This window comes from Solanum tuberosum, unplaced genomic scaffold (assembly GCF_000226075.1).
Source record: "Solanum tuberosum cultivar DM 1-3 516 R44 unplaced genomic scaffold, SolTub_3.0 scf00341, whole genome shotgun sequence".
Taxonomy (NCBI): domain Eukaryota; kingdom Viridiplantae; phylum Streptophyta; class Magnoliopsida; order Solanales; family Solanaceae; genus Solanum; species Solanum tuberosum.
Genome location: NW_006239268.1, coordinates 619029 through 641137, shown reverse-complemented (window position 1 = coordinate 641137; position 22109 = coordinate 619029). Strand labels below are relative to the sequence as shown.

Below are 22109 nucleotides of genomic sequence, written 5' to 3'. Positions count from 1 at the left end.
TCATTTCTGATTCCACATTTATGGCGATAATATTAAAATTTCAATTTGGCACAGTTGTCTTAATTACTTTTATTTTGATAATTATGAGCTTCTTGAATTCTCTTTTTGCCTATTTCTTTCAAATTTTGGACCACTTGGACAATTACTATTGAATTTGGATTGAAAATTTGGAGTTAAGTTTAGAATTTTATGTATTTACACTATAGATCATGCAATTATGTTCATAGTGTTCTCAATTGTACTTTATAATTTATTCATAGAGTTTTACATGTTTAAAATGCCAATGAACTTTAATTTTTGCAATGTTTCCAAAGTCATGAAAGATTATTTTATGACATGTACAATTTAGCTCGATGAGAGTTTAATACATCGTGAGTAATTACATGCTCATTCAAAATTTGATCGTGATACCATTATATAGGAACATTTTTCATTTTTTATAGGATTATTTATGTTTTTATGTGTGTACTCAAAACCTTTATATATACTTTCATTTGAAAAAATAATCATATAAATTGCATGAATAACTTTAAGGGGAGCATCCAATTATAACCTTAGACTTAGCCTTATAAGTTGCAACACATTTTCAAAAGGACTTATAGTTACCTCACAAAGTGGATATCTTTATTATGAGATCAAATCTTTTTTCAGAAAAAAATTTCTGATTTTTATTCCTTTTGTTTCACATTTAGGGTGTGTTTGGTACCTAGGAAAATATTTTTCTTCAAAAATAATGTTTAGAAAAATAAGTGAGTTTATTATTTACTTTTTTATGTATAAGCAAATAATATTATCCTAAAAGCATTCGTATATAATTTACACAAATATCATGGAAGGTGGGGTGGGGTGATAGGAATAAGAGAGAAGATGAAGTGTGCATATGTCGGAGGATGGAAAGAACACAATCAACATGAAATTCAACTTCAACTTGTTACAATTTCTGAAATTCACAAGTTGAATTCCGAGTTTTTTTAAAAAATTCGAAAAAACTTTAAATACTTATTTTCACATTTTTCATTCATATTCTCTTACAAAAATTTAATATTTTTCGAAGAGTATTTATATCCAACACAACTTTTAGATTCCAGAAAGGTGAAAAAGGAAAAGGGATGTCAAGAATTGACAACTTAAGAAGATGTTGTAATATAGTGATAAGATTTTAACAAAAAAAATTGCAAGGAATATATAGAGGGGCATATTTTCTCATTGACACATATTTTTGACTTACTTTATCGTATCGTATCATATCATATCATGTGTTTCATAATCTTTTGAGTTTTGTAATGCATATTTGTATTGGCTTGTTCTTCATTATTACTCCATATGTCTCAATTTATGTAACATAATTTAAATTTTGAGAATCAAATAGTTTAATTTTAATTGTGAATTCAGATATGAAACATTCAAATTTTTTAAACAAAAATAATAATAATAATAATATATATATATATATATATATAAAAGAAAAAAAATTACAATCAAAGACAGACTTGTTTGAATTTGAAATTTAGAAGATGTCATATAAATTGAGACGTACGAACCAGTTAACAGTAAAAATGATAGGTTATGTAAGAATCACTCCATTTTTATCTTCGAGAAAGGTCTTTGCTACATAGCGATTTATCCTCTGCCCCAAAAAGGTGAAACTTTTATAAGCTTAGATTAATCAGGATTCAAAACTAATATCGAACATCGAGTAAAATGAATTAATTGTTCCCCTAAGTTTTAATACATGGAAAGGGGCAACAATTGGATGAGATATATAAAAGTCCATTTCTTTGCATTATATTCTATTATTCGAATGCCTTTGTGGTGACTATGAAAAGTTCTTATCAAAATTGTAAAGAATAAGTAACATAAATCCTTCTCAAAATATTCCCCTATTCTACTTGAGGATTTGAAACACTATATATCCAAGAATGAATGATGCAAAGTGATCCTTTCCTAACAAGCAAAAATGAAATATTCTCAAAAAAGACTTGCCCATATATGAAGGGGAGTCTTTGAGCAACAAATTAAAAGGTTGTCTTCAATTCGTACGAGCTATAGGATTACAGGTATGAGCCACGAAATCAGTTATTAATATTTCTATTAGAATAGACTATCTATAACAGTGTTGCTTTTTTTTGGATTTTACGTGATCACGAGATGCTTTGTGTTGCCCATTTAAATAAAAGAAGAAGAAAAGTTAGAACATTTTCCTTAATCAAACCAACAAAACATGACTTAAAGTAGTAAGTTTCCTTTCTTTATTAGGTCCTTTTATTTGACTTTGGATTAGGTATAGGATCCTTATTATAATTAGACTAGCAAAAGGCCCCAATAAATTGTAGACATATTGAATCTTTCTAAAGACTTTAAGAAGTGAACCTCATAGAAAATGCCCTACATATATTCTTTATTATCATTGCCCACTTTAAAAAATGTATTTATCCTGGAGAGAAAAAAAAGAATTTCCTTCCATTAATAAAATTATTTAGCAAATTTCTTGACCGGTCGCTCAAGAGACTGACGTTTGTTCTCTTCCTCTGTGCATCTCAGTGATGGACTTAACATAAGCTTTTTTTATCCTTCTCTTACCGGGATATCTATTATATCAAGATTATTATTTTTGAGTCCACTAAAAGCTCATTTATGACACGTTTAACCCGTTCAAAGGCCTTTTATAAGACTTGGACTAAAATCCTCGAAGAAGAGGGATGTGCCTGCTTCTGATACCACGTAAAGAAAATAGACCTTAAATGTTATTTAACCTAAAAAATAGCTCATAAATTAAGAATCGTCTAAGATTAAGTACGGAGACAACAACACCTTCTATTTAGTTGATCAATGTGGAACACTTTAACAACTCAATATGGGAAGACAATGTTTAGCCTAATAGAAATAGCTACTTATTTTGAACCCAAGGAAAAAAAAACATTTTTTTAAAAGTTGCCCAAAATAAAAAAAGTTAATTTTTCATTCGATGTTGGGTATTTGTCTTGGGGCTCGAGTAATCTAAGATTCGTTCCAAAAGGTCTCTTCTTTAGGGTAAAGCAAATACATTTTTTCCCAAAGATTGTGTTGTGAAGCTTGTTTAACCAAAAATGCAACTCAATATCATTCAGTAGAGTATATCAGTAAAATTAATACATGCATTAGCTCTATGATTAATAATACTTTGTTTGGTACATTGTTTATGCTATGTATATATTTTATTGTGTATTTTGGTGTAATGTTATGTATAACATGATAAAGACCAATTGCCCTCAAACCCCTTTTTAAATCTCTTCTATCACAAATGTAGAGAATATCTTTGTAAATAAATATTTTTATATGTACACCGCTTTTAATATATCAAGGCCAAACCCATCGCTGGCCCCTTAAACTTGGCACAATCTTTCACTTAGACACCTCAATTGAAGGATGTTCACTTTAGACACCTCATATAGGGTTTCGTAATGTCATTTTGACACTTTTTTTTCAATAAGCAAAAATATATAATGTGTGTGCGTTACACTCGCGAGTGACCTGTAAAGTGTCCAATAAAATAAGGACATTTGTCATTTTCCCCCAAAATAATTCTTAAACAATGAATTTTGATCTAACCAAAAAGATAACAAGTGAATTGATGACACGTGGCATTTTCCCCAAATAATTACAAAAGGAAAACTTAATCACTTCTAAAAAGAAGTGTTTTGCAGAATACCAAACCACCCCTGACCCCTATCCCCCACCCCCTGCCCGCCAACACCAATCGTCTTCTCCACGAAAATCAAATCCACCCCTACCCATTCGTCTTCTCCGCCATATCCGAGCTTTCTCTATTCTTTAAAGATTCAAAATATATTAAATCCTCTTCCCTATAAAATAAGTATTCGATGGAATTTGAATGATTTGAGTGAAAAATAATTCCTATTCTATATCTGTAGTGGAGTAAAACCAGAAAATTGAGGAAATTAGGACCAAACAAAATGAAGAAATATATCTTCAATATCATCATTGGAAACTTAAGTGCAGGTGCCGTTTCCCATGGAGAGTTAGAGACTAATTAGAGCATAAAATACAAAATGGAATCTAAGAAAGAGATAAAAAGGAATTTTTGAGAGAATTAGACCTAACAGGAATCTGAGGGTTAAACTATCAAGCAACAAAATTGTTTGTATTAATTTCAATCATGATTTTGAACCACATAATTTAAACGAGTCCTGATTTAAAAACAAATAATAAACTAATTTGACTATTAAATTTAAATCAGTGAGATATATATTTAACTCTAAAATTTCTGTCAACACTTTTCACCATGGAAGGAGTTTAAATTTATGAAAATGGTAGTTGAAAATAGGACAAGACAAAAAAGAAATTAAAAAAAAAGGCTAAATAAAGCTCTAACGCGCTGGTAGTGAGTGTTATACACTCATTATGCCATGTCAGCGAAAAGTGTCAAAATGACACAACAAACTCCTACTTAAAGTGTTCAAAATAAACAAAGCTTACTTGAGGTGTCTAAGTGAAAGTTAGTGCCAAGTTTGAGGGGCTGCCGATGGGTTCACCCATATATCAAATCAAATAATGCAAAAAAAAGTATGTAATACAAGCATAACTAGTACACTCTATTTAACATTATTTTTATACACTACCAAACGATAACATGTTCTAGTTTCTATCCTAATGAATCACCTAGGTTCAAGAAATCAACTAACAACCAAAAAAAAAAAAAGGCGACAATGAACCTATTGTATTTGGAAACTTATTAGTTCAAATCTACTATTTGTTGCCATTTTAATAAATTTTCCCAAATAAAAGTATCGAATTCAGATAAATTCAATTTCTGCATGCTACATCCACCACCAATCAATATATATACAAGACAGATCGACACTATAATTTGATAATGTATATAAGTTCATGTCATCAATTTAAGCCACCAATTTTGTTAAGCCACCCTTGACAGTTTACCCACAACTATGGAGAGCCTTTCATAAAAGTTCAAAAGGTCAATTCTTGAGTAGAATCTATTGAAGGACTTGGGACTTGACTCCGACCTGGAACCCGACTCCCAACTTCCTGAGACCTAACTCCCGACTCGAGACCCGGTGAGCACTAACATGATGTCATTTAGATTTTGCCTATTTTCACCAGTAGTCATTACAAAAACAATACCCATTCCTAAAATGATGAAACCTGTTCCTGTCCCTCATTATTATCTCTCTTTTATAGACATTTGATATGAACTTCATGAATGTATGACAATCATCACATGTCCTGAGATTCTTCACAACCCGAATTATCCTTCCGGGTTGCATCGTCATAAGTCCAAACGCAACAGCAATTCTCTCACTGTGATATCGAACCACACTCTCCTTCTCTTCATCCTCAACGTCATGTAGCACCGTAGTTGTATCTGGTTCATATCCATGAGCCTGTACTTCCTTCACAATCTTATCCAAGAACACGTTAATTTGAGTGCGTGAAGTATCTCCAGCTACAAATTCATATACAATGTTTTCAACCTCGATTGAACTGCATCCAGGCGTTTTACGCACACCCCTCTTGATCATTAACTTCCTACATTGATCAACTTCAGTCCATCGGTTTAAAGATGCATAGAGGTTGGACAAGAAGACGTAGTTTCCTCCATCGTGTGGATCCAAACTTAGAAGATTATCGGTCACTTGCTCCCCTAGCTTTGCATCCTTGTGCTTGTGACAAGCTCGGAGCAGCCCACCCCAGACAACTGCATTGGGCTTCATTGGCATGCTCTTTATAAGTTCAAGTGCTTCTTGAAGGCATCCTGATCGACCTAAAAGGTCGATCATGCAGCCATAATGTTCAATTCCGGGCTCAATGCCATAAACGATCTTCATCTCTGAAAAATAGCTTCTCCCAACGGAAACCAATCCAGAATGGCTACACGAACATAGAAGCCCTACGAAAGTCACACCGTCTGGTTTTATCCCTTCTCTTTCCATTGCAATGAAAGCATCTACAGCTTCCTTCCCATACCCATGCATTCCTAGTCCAATGATGACGGAATTCCAGCAAAAGATATTTCTATCATGCAAGCCATGGAAGACTTGTATAGCAGCTTCTACATTCCCACATTTGAAGTACATATCTATAAGCGCGTTACCCAAGATAAAATCGATCATGATTTTCTTCGTTCTAATATAACCATGAATCCATTCACCCATATCTAAAGCTCCTAAATGGGCACAAGCAGAAAGCAAGCTAACCATTGTCACCTCAGTTGGTTTTACTTCTTCCCTTAGCATACGTTGAAACAAATTTATGGCTCTAACAAATTCGCCACATTGAACATATCCTGCAATCATCGTATTCCAAGTCACAACGTTTTTCATGAACTCCATCTCAACAAACAATTCATCCGCCTTGACCATTTGCTCCGACTTACAATATCCATCAATCATTGCATTCCATGAAACCACATCTTTCATTGGATTTCGATCAAAGATCAATCGAGCATTATGAACTTCACTTGATTTGCAGTAGCAGGTAATTAACGAATTCCAAGAAGCCGAATTCCTCTGAGACATATTCTCAAACAGCTGTTTCGCCTCCTCAACACAACCATACCTACTGAAAGCTGAAATCATAGCATTAGTAGCAATAACATCTCTCTCGGGCATTTCGACAAACACTTTCCTTGCAGACCCTAAATCCCCAACTTTTGCATAAAAATCAAGCAACCCAGTTAGCAAAATTACATCAAATTCAAAACCCATTTTCACAATCTGGGAATGAAACGATTTCCCTAAATGGGTTCCATTTCGATTAGCACAAGAACGTAAAATCAAAGAAAAGGTGACTCTGTTTGGAAAGAAGTTGGTGTCACAACTCCTGATCAACCCTTCGTACAAATCCAAAAATTCTTTGAAATTTTCATGTTGTAAGGAAACACGAATCATTGAATTCAATAATGAAGATGGATTATTGTGTCTGGGAAATTGTTGCAAAACAAGTTGTTTTAATTGTTTGAAAGAAAATCTCTTTTTGGGTGGTAAATACAGAGAATTCATGAACATGAACAAAAACAACTCTCAGTAAAATGTATCAAAATATACTTTAATCTTATTGCATATATACCCTGTAAAATATTGAAATTAAAACAAAGGGAGCACAACACGATTGGTTTCTAAGATCACTTCTCAGAACCAAAATGACTAGTTTCATTTCCAACTGAATCAAAACTAATACTCATCTATATTTCCAACAATCTGAATTCTTTCTGTTTGTTTTCGTTTCCCATCTGTTTTGTACTGAAACCCAACTAATTCTAATCCATGTTGAATAGAGGCCTATTCAGAGGTAGCATTAAACAACCCCATCCACAATTTAACTTCCTACCTTGTTCCAATATGGACAGCCGGACCATTGCAAAGGACCTTCCAAATCCACATATCATAAATTTAAACTCAACAATTGCTTATGTTAAACCCAACCTCCTATTAAATTATAGGTTGTGGCCTAAACTGACAAGTGGAGTATGAATTTTAAGCCTATAACCACATCATTTTGGCACGCCAAAATTCAACACACCAATTTGACACCCCTACTCAAACATATCATCCACCATCATTCTTAACGAATCAAGTCTGTCCACAAAACCAACGGAAGACTGATGAACTACTGCAACGAAGATTTAAACATGTATACTACATCCACAGCTGCATATAAAAAAAATGGCATAAAAAACACCATGTGTACATAAGATTGCATATAACCACAATTCTTAATACATTGTCACAACTGTAGCAAGCAAATTCAGGATGAACTATGTATAACCAACTTTATGCATCAGAGTTACCCGCTAGATATAGAAGACACTGTAACATGGAGGCTGCAACTCCGTAGGCACTTACTTCAGCGACCAAATCTGGAAGTTCTGGACGGGTGAAAACTAAACTCTCATCATATTTCTCCAGAGTATAAAGCTACCTCATATCACATATTCAAGTAAAAAGTAATAGATACGTCCAACTATTCAGTTCCTATAGCTAAGCAAAAACAGTTATTCATAAAAGCAACAAAATAAAAGAGACACCATCACTCCAGGCAGATACTCTCCTGTTCTTGCTTGACAGTGACCATTTCCATTGATTTAGGTGGTACCTGCCAAAGAGCACCAAAGAAAATTTTCAAAACATACCCGGTGTAGTCCCACACAAGTGGGGATCACAAGAAAAGTTTTAAAAAGAAAGAACAACGAAACAGAAAACTCCACCAAGTAACATGCCCAGCTCGCCAAGTAAATTCTAAATTTCTAATCAATGAGAACAAAATATGCATAATTGCATAAAGATGAAACATTTAACTCCTTTCAACTTCAATGCACAGCGTAGAACTGAAATATGCACCACTATTAGGCACTTCACATGTTAGCTGAGGTCTTTATCCACGTGTATTGCGGATAACTACTCATCATCCAAGGGCATGGAGTACCAGGACATAAAGGGTTTTTAATTCATAGATTCTTTCAGTATCCTGAATCTCAAATGATCACAATATAATATAATATTCACATCATCCAAAAATAACAATAGAATATCCAGCTATACTCGCCATATAAATTCAACCGCCTTTAACCAAGCCAGAACCATACACATTTTAAAACAACAAATTCACCGATGTATTATTGCTCCGTCTCTTCTATAAATATTTCCCACGTTTGACTTCTCCTCGTTTTAGTTCTCAAGCTTTTATTAGGAGAGGTAGCAATCCAATAAAATGACAAAAGTAACACAACACAAGAATATTATCATTTTAATTTTCAAAACAGACAGCTTATAGTTCTCAAATACTACATATACCAACACAAAAATCAAAATTTATCAGATCCCAAAATCGTATCTAGGAAATTCAACATTGACTAGATATTAGTGAATGGTGGCAAAAATCTAGATGTTTATGGTTGAAACAGGGTGATAGGAACACTGAATTCTTCCAGAAGATGCAGCCACATTGACAAGATAGAAGTGAATGCAAATATCAAGGAAGAACCAGAGTAAATGAAAAGAAATAATCGAGCTATATGAGAAACTTTATACCGAGACTGAGGAGAGAATGGATTGTGTCCTGGACTTTATATCTACATACATCATGCCATTGTTTCCAATACCTTTGGAAGTGGAGAAAATTGGACAAATTGAGGAGATTTCTTGTGTCAGGGCAGCAAAGAAGGCCAGCCTTTCAACTTGGTCAACTGGAACACTATAATTTTATTTTTAGTAACAGAAGTGGGGATTACGTATCAAACAAAATTGGTTTTGTTTTTATAACCGTTGTCCAGGCCCAGTTTGTGGCTCGTGCACATCTTCACTAATGACACAGGGCACCTACTACCTCCCACCAGACCAGCACATGTACAAGTAACTTTGTCCACCAAGACTTCGCTTACATGGAATCACAACCCACTTTATTGACCACTATTTTTTTTTATTTTTTTTTTGAGAAGGTAACAACTACTTCATTGACCACTATATCATATCTTGGTTATGTAAGTTCAATGTTTAAGGCTCAGGCAACGATATGGAGAAATGTTATAATGAATAGGCCAATAGGGGTGGCCTATAATGAAAGGCACACCAAAATGGAACTCCACATGGGCATGGTATATGGAGAAATAATAGGGCATCCTGGCCTTGGTTTTCACAGAGCATTAACATCAAAATTGTCAATAGAAGAAGAGTTCAATTTTGGCACACGCTCCATTAAAAAACCAATTCCCCTCTTGTTCAAGCATAGTGCAGGATATTAACAGTCTAGCACACAGGGCAGGGAAGGCAATGGTTGGAATTTAAAATTTTGAAGGTACTTCAATGATTGTGAGTGCTTAGAGTGGCAGAAATGTCTCAGTATCCTATCATCTTTCGAAGAGCCAAATAACCGAGGATAAGTTGGTACAGTAGGGGTAAACGAGTCTGTATGGAAGGGGCAGAAGAACGTTGTTTTTACTAGAAAGCAGGTGGGGATTCTAAAATCTAACAAAAGCAATGTTTTTTGAAGGAGTTGTGGTCCTCCATACTGAAAATTATATTACTGTATACTTCTGATGTCCTTTTAGTGGAAATTGGAATGGGCAAACAAGTGTTGAGCCCTTGCTACAGTTCATAGAATCTTTCATACAGCATAGAGAGGGTGCTCATCCCTTTATGCTACTAGCTCTTTTTCGATAGTACTTTTCTTCTCCCTTTTTTGTCATACAGCACTCTCTTAGTACTTCTAACATCAGAAATGCTTGCCACTTCCCAAAAAAACTGGAAGAGAGAAAAATGTTACGGAGCACCACTAAGAGTTGCATAGATTTAGATAAAGGATTGGGCAGGTAAAGAAAATGGAAATAAATCAAAACTCAACCCACAAGAGCTAGCTCATCAGGTGAAGATTGTCCAAGACAAATAAGGAGAAAGCATTCCATTCCCCCAACTAATATGGGTGCTCATCCCTTTATGATACTAGCTCTTTTTCGATAGTATTTTTCTTCTCCCTTTTTTGCCATACAGAACTCTCTTAGTACTACTAACATCAGAAGTGCTTGCCACTTCCCAAAAAAACTGGAAGAGAGAAAAATGTTACGGAGCACCACTAAGAGTTGCATAGATTTAGATAAAGGATTGGGCAGGTAAAGAAAATGGAAATAAATCAAAACTCAACCCACAAGAGCTAGCTCATCAGGTGAAGATTGTCCAAGACAAATAAGGAGAAAGCATTCCATTCCCCCAACTAATATGGGTGCTCATCCCTTTATGATACTAGCTCTTTTTCGATAGTATTTTTCTTCTCCCTTTTTTGCCATACAGAACTCTCTTAGTACTACTAACATCAGAAGTGCTTGCCACTTCCCAAAAAAACTGGAAGAGAGAAAAATGTTACGGAGCACCACTAAGAGTTGCATAGATTTAGATAAAGGATTGGGCAGGTAAAGAAAATAGAAATAAATCAAAACTTAACCCACAAGAGCTAGCTCATCAGGTGAAGATTGTCCAAGACAAATAAGGAGAAAGCATTCCATTTCCCCCAACCAATATGGGACACTTAAACATCACTCCTCCCCCCCCCACCCCACCCCCCGGCCGGACTAGTAGTATTTCACATCTTACTATAGCATAAAATCACACCCCTTTCTTGAATCAATGTATAACAATTATACCTCATAAAATTAAATAAATATACTCGCTGTTAAAATGGAAATATTGTGCAAGAGTTAGAGAGTAATTCGCTTACAGTAACGCAATAATTCACATGATTTATAGCATAAGTCATAACACCACATCAATTTAATAAATGGCTATTACAATCATTGTACCTCATTAACAGTTCCAAAATATAACTATACCTCATAAAATGTACAGACTCATCAACGTTAATTTGTTAAATCTATTTTATTGCTGATTGTCTAATGTTGTTAATATCAAATATTTGACAACATTCTTTTTAATATTTGTGATCATTTAAAGAAGTAACATTCACATAGAGAGTTTGGCTATAGTGAAGATGTTAAGAAGAAGATGTGCACCACTTACTATTACATTGTCAAGTAACTACACCCCTGTGGAGGGAAGGGCCCGGAACTGGTTGAAGTACATTGGGTCATGCCAAGAACAGTTAAGGAGGCAATATATAGCTGACCTTTCAGAATAATGAGGATCAAGAATGATTTTGTTTGTCACAAGGCATGGGATATAGTTCCACTATCAATTATGTAGGTTGTTTGGAGGGAGAGGAATAGGAGAGCGTCTGAGGAGATCGAGAACGATTTCGTACATGTTAGCAGTAGCCTCCAATCTCTAGTTTTTGGGGGATGTACCCATGAGGCACTTGTTTGTATAGATGATTGGTAGCCAGAGAGATACAAATTTTGGTATACTATTTGTATACGGGGATTTCCCTTCCATTAATAAAATTATTTAGCTTATAAAAAACTGAGGCAATAATAAATCTCACAAAAACCTAGGATTTTGTGGAAGCTGGTTAAGACTTGGACTAAGATCCTCAACATCAACCGATATTAGACATTGGTGTGAAACAACATAACATGAAGGCCTAACATTTGTGAACCGAAAAGAGGGACGGATCCGCCTCTGATAGCACGCAAAGAAAATAAACCTCAACCGTAACCCAACCCAAAAGCTAGCTCATAATTAAGGATTGTTCAAGTACGCAGACAACAACACCACCTTCCCTCAACGAATGTAAACACTTATCAACGCAATTTGGAAAGACAAAATGTGCAACGTTACAGAAATCGCTACTAGTTTGGACCCAAAGAAAGAACATTTTACCAAAGATTGTGTTGAAGCCTGTCTCTCTGACAAAAATGTAACTCAACAATTGGAAATCAACATAGAGAAAAAATCTTGGACATACGGGTATGATATTATGAATGAAGCATTGATAAGCTAGCTCAGTAGCACCTGTTTTCTTAGAAAAAAGCAAAGAGCATACCTGGCACTGAAGACTAGTTATAGTGGACCTTAACAAAGTGTCCCCTACGATCAACCTCAACTTTCGGACAAATTCATCCCTGTTTATCTTCTTGCCCTGCCAAATGCCATAATACACGAAGTCATGAACACGAGAGGAAAAATATCAAAGTAACAATTCAAGCTATCCAGCAACTATGACTTTTTTTTAGAAAAACAAGGCCTTCAACAGATGCAATTGTATATACCTTGAATAACTCATAATTGCTACAAACAAGGTTCATATCCTCTTGACGCACTTTCCTTGAAATTGCTGCAAACAACATGGGGAATGGCATCCAAGGGGACTTCGGAGTCCTCGAAGCCTTTTTTGAGGCCAAGCCTAGTGAATTCTGATAGCAATCACTTCCCTATAAAGGAACATAGAGTAATTGTTAGCTGAAAGGATCTCCACCAAATTAATGAGGAGCACTAAAATGAGTAAATGACTGTTGCTGAAGATGCAGAATTGTCATACTAGCACGGCATCCACTCCCTCTCCACAGTTTGGTTCAAAAGTCAGGCTCACTGGATGAGGCTGAGTAGTCCAAAATTTGAAGGGAAAAAAAAACACAAAAAACGATATGTCCCAAAACCTCACACTATAATATACCTATTCCTAACTACATAGCTGTCCGAGTTTTGGGAAGCTGCGTGTAGAAACTAACAACTTAAGTATCAGCTATTTTTGAAACCGAGTTCAAGATCTAAAGAAATGTACTACACCCTGCAGAAGACAAGTTTGAATATGTTGTCAGCTAAAAATAAGAGGTTTATATGCCTGTTTACTGAACTAACAATCATTCCAGCAGCTAATGCAGATGCTCAGTGGCAGCATTTATTCTGTGATTGCATGCGCAAAACACATTCTTAAGTACCCAAGGTAGCACTAAGGCAATGCCTATGGCATCAACTGTGTCCCCTAGGGAACTATCATGCAATTAAGAAATAGAAACCTCAGTGTTGTTTAGGAAGATGATTTGAGGTGCTAATATTTGCAAAATCATGTCCACTGCAGGATGAGAATTTCAGGCCTCAACACACACTCATCTTGCCGAGAAATTCATGGAGTGGTCTTGGAAGACCCCCTCTGTAGCTCGACTCCTCTCAACGTTGATAAAAAACCTTCTTTATTTTTAAATTGGTAAATGTGTATTCCTCAGCATTAAGGACATGCTGGACACCATCAAAAAGTGTTCATAAAAAACCTAGTTCTACTGCCTCATCTGCTAAACAATTTCACACTTGTTTCATATCCAAAAAACATCCTCCAATCTCCCATCTTTTGTTAAATGAAAACCAAAAAACAAAATCTGCCCAAGTCGACACACCTATAAATGTCAATAGACTCACCAAGACAGCAGGAAGTGTATCTGCCGGTAACTGATCCACAGGGCCCTGACAACTAGTGACAGCAGAGACATTTGGGCTCTTGTTTCCAACGAGATATCCTGTAAAGATAAACATGGTGAAGACAATTCAACTGCTATCTTACTTTGCAAGACTTAAGACAATATCTATCAAGTGTTCCTCAAATTTAAAATCCGAAAGAGATGGGCCCGTGATTTATTTGTACAACACCACACAGAAGATGAAAAGTACAGTGAAGGATGGCAGGACAAAAAAAGGAAGAAGAAACTGGATATATGCATCCAACATGTAGGCAGGTCTAAGTTGAATCAGGACCCTGAAAATAGAAGATCCCACAACTGATCAACATGATAAGTAGAGGAGAGGCCACAGACATGATCGCCTTCAAACTCTCAAAATCAAATTCTCTATTGATCAAATTTGCAATCCCTCCCAAAATTTTAAAAACATTTAGATTATGTCGCATTACCCCAGTTTCCAATCATCCACCACCCAACATATAGAGATTAACACATTAAGAATCAATCTTGACACAAAATTCAGTACAACATGAAGAAAAAGTAGTACATGAAAGAAAAAATACCATGGCGCTAAGGTTAATCCTAGTAAGTGTCTAAACAGGATTAACATGACACAGAATAACAAATACAAATGCCATAACACTAATGAACAATCAACTAAATAATTAGCAAAATTATATTTATTGTTTGTAATCCATATCCACTAATTTTATGAAATGGGCATGGACTTGATGATTTAAAAGTTGGAAAGGGGTTTGAATACTCAAATAAAGTTGGGATTATCTTTTGCTTCCTTTTCTGCAAAAATGAAAAATATGTCCCTCCTTTGGCAGCCTTTAAATTGTAGGATTATTTAAGAGACTGTTCATGAACATCTAACTCAAGTTTAACTAAGGGGAACAACTTTCTGTTGACAATTGAAAACAGTAACCATAGAAGGACTTAAATAGTCACCTTCAGAATCAGGAGAGAACTTGAAACTGACGACGTATTCTGGAAATATATGTGTACTCATATTCATAGTCCAGACTACATAACACTTCGGATTTTCAACGCTATCGACACCATTATCGAAATCCTCACTACTGGGATGGAACTGATTTGATCCAGGACAAACCAGTTCCATGTTTCCCATTATTACACGGCATAATATCATGTATTGTACACCATTTTCGTCAACATCAGAATACTTTGCACTGTAAAGAAGATGAAAGCAGCAACATCAATAAACTTCATAATGAGAACAAACAAATCGACAAAAAAAAATGTGATAATGGCACAGGTCAGCCACAGAAGGCCTAAATTTCAAAGCAACAAGGAGAAGCGACCAAATAAAACAAACTCCTTTAAGGATCAAAGAAAATCTTATCAAACATCACCAAGACAACTATAACAAGTGGAATGTCAAGACAAAACAATGACACAAAAGGCTAGCATGGAATACCGACTGTGTACATGAAATTCCTCTAAAACCCTATGAAATTACTTGAACACAGTTATATCAGCACATAACACAGGTCATTGTTTGCATCTTTTACAAGCCAGGTTTGTACAATTGACAAGCACCAAGGAATCAATTAAATGGATAGAATAATGTGGGAGATCATTAACACTGACCGGACCAAAACCAATCTAGTCTAGTATTAAAAACCGGAACACCAACAAGAAGAATCTTCTGTGAAAATTCAAACAAATAATCATTCAGGAAAATGGGCAGGTACCATACGAAAAGAAAAAACCAGAAACCAGTAACTGACAAACTTGATTGATATTCCTCTATTATTGATGATAAACACTAGGGAAATTATAAATTGACTAAACAAAAAATGAAATCAATAAGCTTAAGACTGCTCCTACTTTTCAGAATCTGTATCAGCATAGCATGTAAGGCAGAGGCATAAGATACAACAAGCATTCAGCCCGCTTTACCAGCAAAACTATACGGAAGTTTCAGACAACCCCCCCTCCCCTGAGGTTTATGAATGTTGTCACTACCCCACTATTTTAAGAAAAACATAGCTGACGTATCATTACACGTTCTACCAACCAAAAGAACTTATTTCTAAAATGCACCTGTAATGTCCTCCTTCAACTTTGTCCATATTGCACAAAAATTCAGTTTGACTGAAAATCAAAAAGTGGAAACAACACTACCTGATCTCACTACAATTAGCAGGGAAAAGATGAACACCAATGCCGTAACTGGAGTTGGATCTGGATGGATAATAATTAGCAAGCCCATACTTCATAATACTCGTAATCATTCCTTTAGAAGAAGGAAGCCAAGCATAACTAAGAAGAGCATCCCCACGATGCTTCCTCGTAATTTCCACCTGCTTTTGAAAGAGTTCCTTTCGAACTTCCATGAAAGTACTTGAAATACGTTGCAATTCAATTATATTTGCACTTGCAGCTGAACTGATACCCTTGAGGAACATCTCACTCACAGCTTCAGGGTCCATATGTTCCCACTTAGAGTCGTACCTGCCGACAGCATTTTCCACCATTTGATAATTTTCCACAGAGTTGTCCTTGGCTTTTGTATCTGATATTCTGACATGATTATCACCAACTTTTGCAATGCGATTTTTTGCTGCAGGTTCATGAAAAAAGTTCACTTGCTCAACATTAGCATTGGACTCTCCACTAGATTCCTTCAAACTTGATATATCTTCCCCATTAACTTCAATCTCCAGTCGCAACTCCAGATCATTGGATCCCTCTGTCTCAGAAGCCACATCTACGCAGTCATTGTCTTCACAGTGACAATGCTCATGCAGTTCATCGCAATAAGCAAAGACTTCTGGGAAAAAGCACTTGCCTGCTTCATCAATCCATGCAATAGGTTGCTGCATACCTGACTTCAGGTCCAACAGCACCATATGGAAGAAATCTAGCACATAGTTATTACCATTGAACACCACCTCCGTCGCAGATTTCTTTATCCGGAGATCTTGCTTAGCCATTGACACAATGTTCTCAGGGAAATCAGTCCATTGACTGTTCTGATAGTACATCAAACGTTGTGGAAGCCCACTTCTCCTAAAATTAAGATAGTATCTAAGTAGAGATTCTTTTTGGTGAAATTCGTAGCCACCACACCTGCTTCTTGATCCATTCAGCTTCGTCCGCTTTCCAAGCGGGCGGATTGATGAGTTCAGCAAGGGTCGAACTGGCAATATCATGTGGGTAGCCCCAGAGAGATGGGTCTCGCATCGAGCTTCCCGCTTTCTCTTCAAGTCAACAACAATGTTCCGGCTTCTATCCAATACCTTTTCGAATTTTGTTTCCATTTTTACCTACAGGATCAATCCCTATCCACTGGTTTAAAGCCAAAGGTTCAAAGATAACAGTTATATACAAACCGGCCTCAGTTTCGCCTCAGAGAGACCACATCCATGCCATTGATAAAAGTTGATAAACCTGAAAAAATCAAAGCAATAACCATTAGATAGCACATAAGATTGCATCCAACATAATTCATAACTAAATGAAACATAGTCCCTCCATCTAAATATGTCTAGCTTTTTCAAAGATCAACATGACAAATTTTCTAGTCAAACTGGATGTGGAGTTGTGGACAAATTAGCCTTCTGAAATTGATACAAGGAGATCTAGAAACTACAAATAACATATTACTGACCAAAAAACAGCATATGAAATATTACAAGCTATAAAGTTGCATAATAATTTGGAAAAAAAAAATGAAAGGAAGTTGGGTAAGATTACCAGTGATGAACTTTTCATAACATACCACGCCCAAAAATGCATCCAAGAGCAGTTCTCAATTGATCTCTTAATCGGCAATAAAAGCTAAAGAAACTAGCGCCCTTATTAACAATATAAACTCCACTGCACAATAAGTAAAACATATATTATTTCCAGATGATGTACAAAACGTTGATACAGAACACCTACAAAATCAGCAATTTAGAAATACCCTTTTTTACACCAGTTGGGAGAGAACATACCAACTTGTAGAGCGTGAATCATTTTGTTCGACAAGTTCCACAAGTAAATAACACAATTTACAACTTCATGAACAAAACAACCGGATCTCTCACCCTTACAGTTACACCATTAAAAGAAAGAGAGCTTTCAACTTAACAATAAGATGTCTCCACTCAAGAGTGGGTGTCACTCGGTTCTGTTCAGTTTTGTAGAAGTACGGTTTGGTTTTTCACAATTGTGGTTCACCCAAACCGAACTGAACGTACCAGTTTTTTGGTTTTGGGCCAGTCAAATTGGCCTTTTTTTCAGACAGCGACAAAAAAAGGTCCAGAAAATACTTTTATGAGAAAAGGATTTACTCCAAGTCAAATAGATCTTAGGTAATATATAGAAGCTTCTTTGTTCTCTCTTTCTCTTCATAGAAATTGCATAGCAATGACACGTAACTTCAAGGCAAATACAAAATACATTCACTTCAGTTTCTAGGGAAATCTTGATGAAGAAAACTAAGAATTTTGAGGCAATAAACCCCCCAAGAAACTAAAAGGTGAAAAACTACTTAATCTGTTTTTCTTATAAATTCATGACCTGATAGCTGTTTGAAGTTTGAAAATAAAGAAACTGAAATGAAAAACATGTACCAGATAAAATGCCAACTAATATGAAAATCAAACAAGCTTATGGACGACTTGAACGATCTACAAATAATCTTAACCCCACAACACAGAGAAATGACATGGTTTGTGGAAAGTGATTAAATTGACCATTGATTATTCTTTTTGAATGATTTAAGAGTTTAATATAATCTATCAGCATACACTGCAATTTCGCTAAAATAAAACACAAATTTGAGTGCTATGTTCGGTAAGTTTATCACCACAGCAAACGAACAGAACAGAAAATCAAATACACACATGATATAACCTTAGTAACTGGGAAGAGATTGAGAGACAACATAAGATTGTGGGTCACAATGATGGCTGAATGGTAAGGCACAGAGCAGGCGACCAGCAATAGCAACAGTTTTGACTTCTTTTTTTTTTTAAACGGGTAACATCAATAGCAATAGTTTGACTTGGACTTGGAGGTTTGGGCTTCTTCAGAATGAGATTCGGTTTTGGGTTATAAGGCAAAGCTAAGTACAATTAAGTAAGATGTAAAGGAGCACAAAAGTTCTTATAGAAAACTTCGGTTTGTCGGTAAAAAATTTAAACCGAACCAAAGAACCAAAATTATTAAAGTGAAAAAATACCAACTGCTAACTGACCCAAAAAAAAAAAAACTGGAAAGACATGTACCAACTTGAGCCGGGTGAAAGGAAACTTGCACATCCGATTTTAAAGGGGGGACAAAACTGAAAATTTCTGTTCGATCAATCTTTTTGCTTGTATGCCCACCCTATCCCCACTCACATGCACTACACATCGTTAATTTTTTAAAAACCTCTGACACATGCAATTCCTAATATTGAGAGTTCATTGGGAAAATGAAGTAAGAACTTCTGTTTTAGCGCACATAGGATTCATCTACGTGCTAAATGCCATTGACATGGAGTCTGGCATGTGATAAAAGAAATCAAACTTAAGTAATAAGATCCAGTAGGTATGCGCATCAAATATAATCTAACAAAATTGCCCAAAGTGTAAAATTGACACACCGAAAGATTCAACAGCAAAAAAGAAAACCCTCCAGACCTTCCAACCATTTTGAAGATATTAATACAGCAATGCCTCTACTCCCATGCGAACACATCAAGAAAATCAAAAAGAAAATCACAATCCCTTTTTTGATAGAATTCAAGCCAGCCTAGTGGTAGAACACAAAAATTAACCTTAGTGTGAAGAAAACAAATCAAGTAGACAGGGAAAAAGACATAATGATCATAATCTGATGGTGTGTATATGTATAATAGGTGGGGAAAAAAAACATAAAGAGGAAATGAGATAAGATTACCAGTGATGAACTAATCACAACAGCTCAAAAAATGCATCCAAGAGCAGCTCTCAACTGATCTCCTAATCAACAATAAAAGCTCAAGAAACTAACGCCACCAATGACATAAAACTCACTGCACGAATAAGTAAAAACTGATTTTTAATTCCAGATAACATATTAAAAAATCGCAAGTTACAGAACTTTTAAACAAATTCAGCAAATTGCAAGTACCCTGAATACTTCTATAATGCCAGTTAGGAGAGAATATAACCAATTTTGGCAACGTGAATCATCATTCACTAGTTTTTTTGATAAATTCTGTGTTCAATAACACAATTACAACTACATGACACGCTCAAGAACGTATACAAAAGAGCAGCTCTCAATTGATCTCCTAATCAACAATATAAACATAAATGACCTAACATACCTAATGATATCAAACACCACTACACGACAAGTAAAACAGATGTTATTTCCAGGTAACGTACAAAAAGATTCATAAGTTACAAGACATCTAAACAATTCAGCAAAAAAAAATGGTTTTTATGACTCTGGTGTCTGAGCCAACTTTCACGCCCCTCAGCTAATTCCACGAGATACCTACCACCTCCCACCAGCAACATGTACAAGGTAACTCTATCCACCAAGGCTAGGACACATGGGAAGAATCACCTAGTATTTTTTGTCACCCTTGGGAATTGAGCAATTTACAAATACAAGTTACCCTAATTTTTTCTTATTTCCAACGCCAATTAGATATTGTTCCAATTTCAGGAATGTGAATCATCATTCACCAGTTTTTTCGACAAATTCCACGTGTTCAATAACACAATTACAGCTACATGAACAAAATAAGATAGCTTCCACCATTACTACGATAAAACATGATATATTTAATATTTACTAACAAAATCAGTTTTTTCCTACAAATTCCAAGTGTTCAACAACACAATTAAAACTACATGAACAAAATAACAAAGCTTCCACTTACATCGCAATAAAACATGCTATATTTACCCAAAAAATACATCATATAGATTAAAATTCTCCTATTTCCAACGCCAGTTAGATATTCCAATTTCAGAAACGTCAATCACCAGTTTTATCAACAAAATCCAAGTGTTGACTAACACAACTACACCTTACATGAACAAAATAAGATAGCTTTCACCTTAAACAAAAAACAACATCCTATACACTAAAATCCACACACACACATATAATTAAGCAATATACATGATAATCTCTACACATACATTCGTATATATTAAATTAGCCATTAGATTACTTACATTAAAAAAAAACTGAAATTGTTACACAGATCAACGATCGATTACTACAAGGATCGATGAAGAGAAGTCGACGGATAATGATTTTTCAGCCTCCTCCTCCTTCTCCTGCAAGCAACGAGTGGTGGTGGTGGATGTCAAACCCTAAGTCGGCCCAAAAAAATTTACCAAGTCTTCTCCTCCTTGTATGCGCAGAGATCAAAGATATTTAGGTGGACGAAGATGCCCTCCAAGCTATCTAATGGACCGAGACCGACTATAATACTCTTGTTATTTTGCGTTTTAAAGAAGGGTAATGTCGGTAATAAGTCGGGCGCAATTAATCGGGCCCTTTAAGCCCGAATAACAGCCCGAACCCGGAGTTTGGCGGTTACTTTCACCGACTCAATGAATCTGCGTGTTGCTAAAAATAATTTCAATATGGGTCCCACGTGTTTTGTGTGTTCAAAATGATAAGACCGATGCTTATTCATCAATTATTATTATTCCCTTTTCGATCTCGATTTATGATACAGTTAAAATATCGAGAGTTGTTTATTTATTTTTTTGTACTGATTTTTAGTTTTTTATATTAAGTATATCATGTATATGTGTATACTAATTTAGTTTTAATTGGTTATTATATCTTAATTTTAGTTATGCACAAGTGATAAATACGTAAATGTATATACATTTGAATAAATAGATATATGTGTTTTACGTGTATTATATATGTAAGATATAAATTGTCCTATTAAACAAGCATATATATAAATTTAATTCTTTATTTATATACATCTAAAATTAAGGGATGCAGGTGTTAGTTATGATCAAATTCGAATAATAGCATATTTATATAGTATATAATATTTTTGGAGGGTATAAAAAAATTAACTCAAAGTTCGTACAATATTACATAAATAATACTGTGGATTGGAAAAGGGTAAATGGACTTTGAAAAACTAACACACCTATTGTATGAAAGATGTTTATGGTGGATTGAAAAAGAACAAATGGGCTTTGAAAAACCAACACACGAGTAATAAGAGAGATGTTTTCAATATTGTTAGTCTATTGATATGAAGAGATTATTCAGCATT

The 22109-nt window shown here is 35.2% G+C and overlaps 2 protein-coding genes across 4 annotated transcripts; both read right to left on the bottom strand.

The window, feature by feature from the left end:
- Window positions 1-4897: 4897 nt before the first annotated feature.
- LOC102585110 (pentatricopeptide repeat-containing protein At1g08070, chloroplastic-like) lies at window positions 4898-7616 on the bottom strand. The gene has a single exon (XM_006361205.2). The coding sequence runs from the start codon at window positions 7023-7025 to the stop codon at window positions 5115-5117; it is 1911 nt and encodes a 636-aa protein (XP_006361267.2). The 5' UTR covers window positions 7026-7616; the 3' UTR covers window positions 4898-5114.
- Window positions 7617-7674: 58 nt separating this feature from the next.
- LOC102584569 (inactive poly [ADP-ribose] polymerase RCD1) lies at window positions 7675-21328 on the bottom strand. Of its 3 annotated transcripts, none has more exons than XM_006361203.2 (9): window positions 21034-21328; window positions 19757-19871; window positions 17582-17704; window positions 16007-17275; window positions 14807-15048; window positions 13815-13912; window positions 12671-12832; window positions 12445-12540; window positions 7675-8112 (listed from the first exon to the last, which is right to left on the bottom strand). In XM_006361203.2, the coding sequence occupies exons 4-9, from the start codon at window positions 17143-17145 to the stop codon at window positions 8047-8049; spliced, it is 1803 nt and encodes a 600-aa protein (XP_006361265.1). In that variant the 5' UTR covers window positions 17146-17275; window positions 17582-17704; window positions 19757-19871; window positions 21034-21328; the 3' UTR covers window positions 7675-8046. The 3 variants fall into 3 exon arrangements, with proteins under 3 accessions (XP_006361265.1, XP_006361266.1, XP_015170665.1); XM_006361204.2 differs by having other exon boundaries at window positions 7676-8112; window positions 17607-17704; XM_015315179.1 differs by lacking the exon at window positions 19757-19871 and having other exon boundaries at window positions 7676-8112.
- Window positions 21329-22109: the final 781 nt, after the last annotated feature.

Coding starts and splice junctions, on each gene's coding strand:
- LOC102584569 (XM_006361203.2), bottom strand. CDS start 17,145: ATGGAAACAAAATTCGAAAAGGTATTGGATAGAAGCCGGAACATTGTT. Junction 13,913..14,806: donor GTTCTCTCCTGATTCTGAAG/GTGACTATTTAA, acceptor TTATCTTTACAG/GATATCTCGTTGGAAACAAG. Junction 12,541..12,670: donor GCAATTATGAGTTATTCAAG/GTATATACAATT, acceptor GGCATTTGGCAG/GGCAAGAAGATAAACAGGGA.
- LOC102585110 (XM_006361205.2), bottom strand. CDS start 7,025: ATGTTCATGAATTCTCTGTATTTACCACCCAAAAAGAGATTTTCTTTC.